Source organism: Anopheles ziemanni, chromosome 3 (genome assembly GCF_943734765.1).
Source record: "Anopheles ziemanni chromosome 3, idAnoZiCoDA_A2_x.2, whole genome shotgun sequence".
NCBI classification, from domain to species: Eukaryota; Metazoa; Arthropoda; class Insecta; order Diptera; family Culicidae; genus Anopheles; species Anopheles ziemanni.
This window is the reverse complement of record NC_080706.1, coordinates 23,382,104-23,384,590: the sequence shown is the minus strand read 5'-3', so window position 1 is coordinate 23,384,590 and position 2,487 is coordinate 23,382,104. Positions and strand designations below refer to the sequence as shown.

Sequence of the window (2,487 nt, the reverse complement as noted above, 5' to 3'; positions counted from 1 at the left end):
CTGCGATTGCGATTGCCTGTGCCTTGTTAAATTGTGTGTGTGTGTGAATACATATGCTAGGCTAGGAAACGAAGTATTAGATTTCTTTGAAGGGAAGCTCCGCGGCTCGGTTTAAAATATCTAGTTAGAAATTAATAAAAACAAACTCAACAAACAGCCTTCGATTTAGCGCTAACAGGAACAGGAAGAGGCGACTCACGGCACGGACCCTCAGACGCTGCGCAGTGCCGGTCCGAGGGGTCGGCTGAGATCGGTCGGGGCGCCTCCGGACCGCGGACTGTCCGGCTCGGTGGTCGACCCGGTGGGCGACCCCGACCCGGTTGTCGTCCCTCCCGCCCGCTGCCCGTTGGCCGCGTGGTGATGCAGGTGATGCAGGTGATGGTGCTGATGGTGCGCCGCGGCCAAACTGTGGTACGAGCTGTGGTGGAAGTAGTGCGGAGGAATCGCCCCCAGCGGCCCCATCATTAGCAGCGGGTGCAGGGGGAGATCGTAGGCCGCCAGGGCCGGATGCGAGTACTGCAGAAAGGGCGGAATGTTGGCGCCGGGAATGCTGGCGGCCGGTGGCAGCGTCGGGGGGTGCAGTCCCAGGTGGTGATGGGGGTGATGCTGGAGGGCGCCAGGATGCTGCTGCTGCTGATGATGGTGGTGGGATGCAAGCAACGAGGGTAACCTCGCCTCGGAGGACTCGTGCAGGAGGTGCAGCTTGTCGTCGGAGCTTCGTTTCGAGCGTTTCTGGTGCGAGGACGGGATGCGGGTGACACTGGCGGGGCTGGCACTGGGGGAGCGCTTCTCCAGCATCCCCGGCCCCTCGTCGTCCTCGGGCGTGATGAGACTCTCGATGGTGAAGGACCGCTTCGGGCGCAGCGGAGTCCTGGCCGTCGTCAGCGCGGTCGCCGTCGTCGCGTCCCCCACCGAAACGGGTGACAGGGGGGGCGGCGCGCCCAGCGGGGAGTGGGGCTCGTGCGGGGGCGAATGCAGCAGGGCCGAAGGGTGCAGCAGGGACGGGTCGGCGGGCAGCAGGGTGGCCGCCCCGGGTCCACCGCAGTACGCGTCGGCCGAGTTTTGCGCCAGGAATATCCGGTTGATGTTGGCCAGCGCCGCCAGCTCCTCGTTCAGGATGTCCTTGTCGGTTTTGTGCAGCTTGAAGCGCTTCCGGCGCCGCAACAGGCTGCCGTTCTCGAACATGTCGAACGCCTGCGGGTGGAGCGCCCAGTAGGCGCCCTTGCCGGGCCGATCCGGACGCCGGGGGACTTTGATGAAGCAATCGTTGAAGCTTAGGTTGTGCCGCAGCGAGTTCTGCCAGCGCTGCGTGTTCTTGCGGTAGTACGGGAAGCGGTCGGTGATGAACTTGTAGATGTCGCTCAGGGGCAGCATCTTGTCCGGCGACGACCAGATCGCCATCGCCGTCAGCGAGATGTACGAGTACGGTGGCTTCTGGTCGCCGTACGTGTCACGGGACGGTCGTGGCATTTCGACGAGTTTCTTCCCTGCCGGTCGTTAACCTTTCACTTGTCACGATCGCGAACCGATCACGGTGCTATCACGGATCACGCCAACCTAGGTAATCCACTTTTAATCACAGTCGGCCCTCTTCGGTGGCACAATTATTTCACTATTTTCACCACTTCTTCACTTGGGTTTTGAGGTTTGTTTTCACTCCTCACATAGTCAACTTTTCCTTCAATCGTACACTCAACTGCTTTGCCACTCCAAATGTCGTCATTTTCCCATCACGTCACTTCACCGAACGGCTCGAGCTCGAGTTACTTTCGAGCAGTTGCTCGAGCGCTCCGGAGCAAACTGCATGAAATGGCCGAGATAACAAAACCGCAGCCTCAACACTGCAAAGCACTCAAACGGGTTTTTCGGAGGGCGAGCGTTTGTTTTTCTCTTCTTGTTTTTTTTTTGTTTTACTTTCCTCGTTTCTAACTAAAACCACCGGTACACGGGTTTTCGCGTTATTTCTCACCCCTTGCCGAGAGGTGGAAAAGTCCCCGGAAACAACAACAACACACCACAAGACACTCGAACCACGCCAGGCTCCTTGGCTCGCGCTCTGCTCGGACGCTTGTTTGCTATAGACTGTTTTATCAAATCAACAACCGAAGGTGTTGAAATGCGGAATGATATGTTAAGCGCAGTGCGGCGCGAGAAGCCACGGGCCTCCTGCTTCGCGATATGCAGCGTGCGCAGCAACATCGCATCGCACACCATCGACCCGGCCGCCACGGCACACCACAATACAAGCGCCCGAAGCACCGAAGGGCAGGAACAACATGCCAACTTTGCCAAGTTTGCGTGTGTGTGTGTGTCATTAAGGTCCCGATCCGTTGTCCCTCTCTGTCGCACGGTGGTGTCCCGTCAAGAAACGTCAAAACTCGGCTCCCTTCGAAACCGCAGTTCGGCGTGTTTTGAACGAAATTCGCCAGTCGTGCTTTCGAAGTAAAAGTATGTTTTCAACATGTTCTCGACATGATCTGGACTTGC

The 2,487-nt window shown here is 58.3% G+C and overlaps 1 protein-coding gene across 1 annotated transcript; it reads right to left on the bottom strand.

The window, feature by feature from the left end:
- Positions 1–210: 210 nt before the first annotated feature.
- On the bottom strand, positions 211–1,470 carry LOC131287886 (fork head domain-containing protein FD5-like). The gene has a single exon (XM_058316978.1). It carries the CDS (start codon positions 1,468–1,470, stop codon positions 211–213), a length of 1,260 nt encoding a protein of 419 aa, XP_058172961.1.
- Between the last annotated feature and the right edge of the window lie 1,017 nt (positions 1,471–2,487).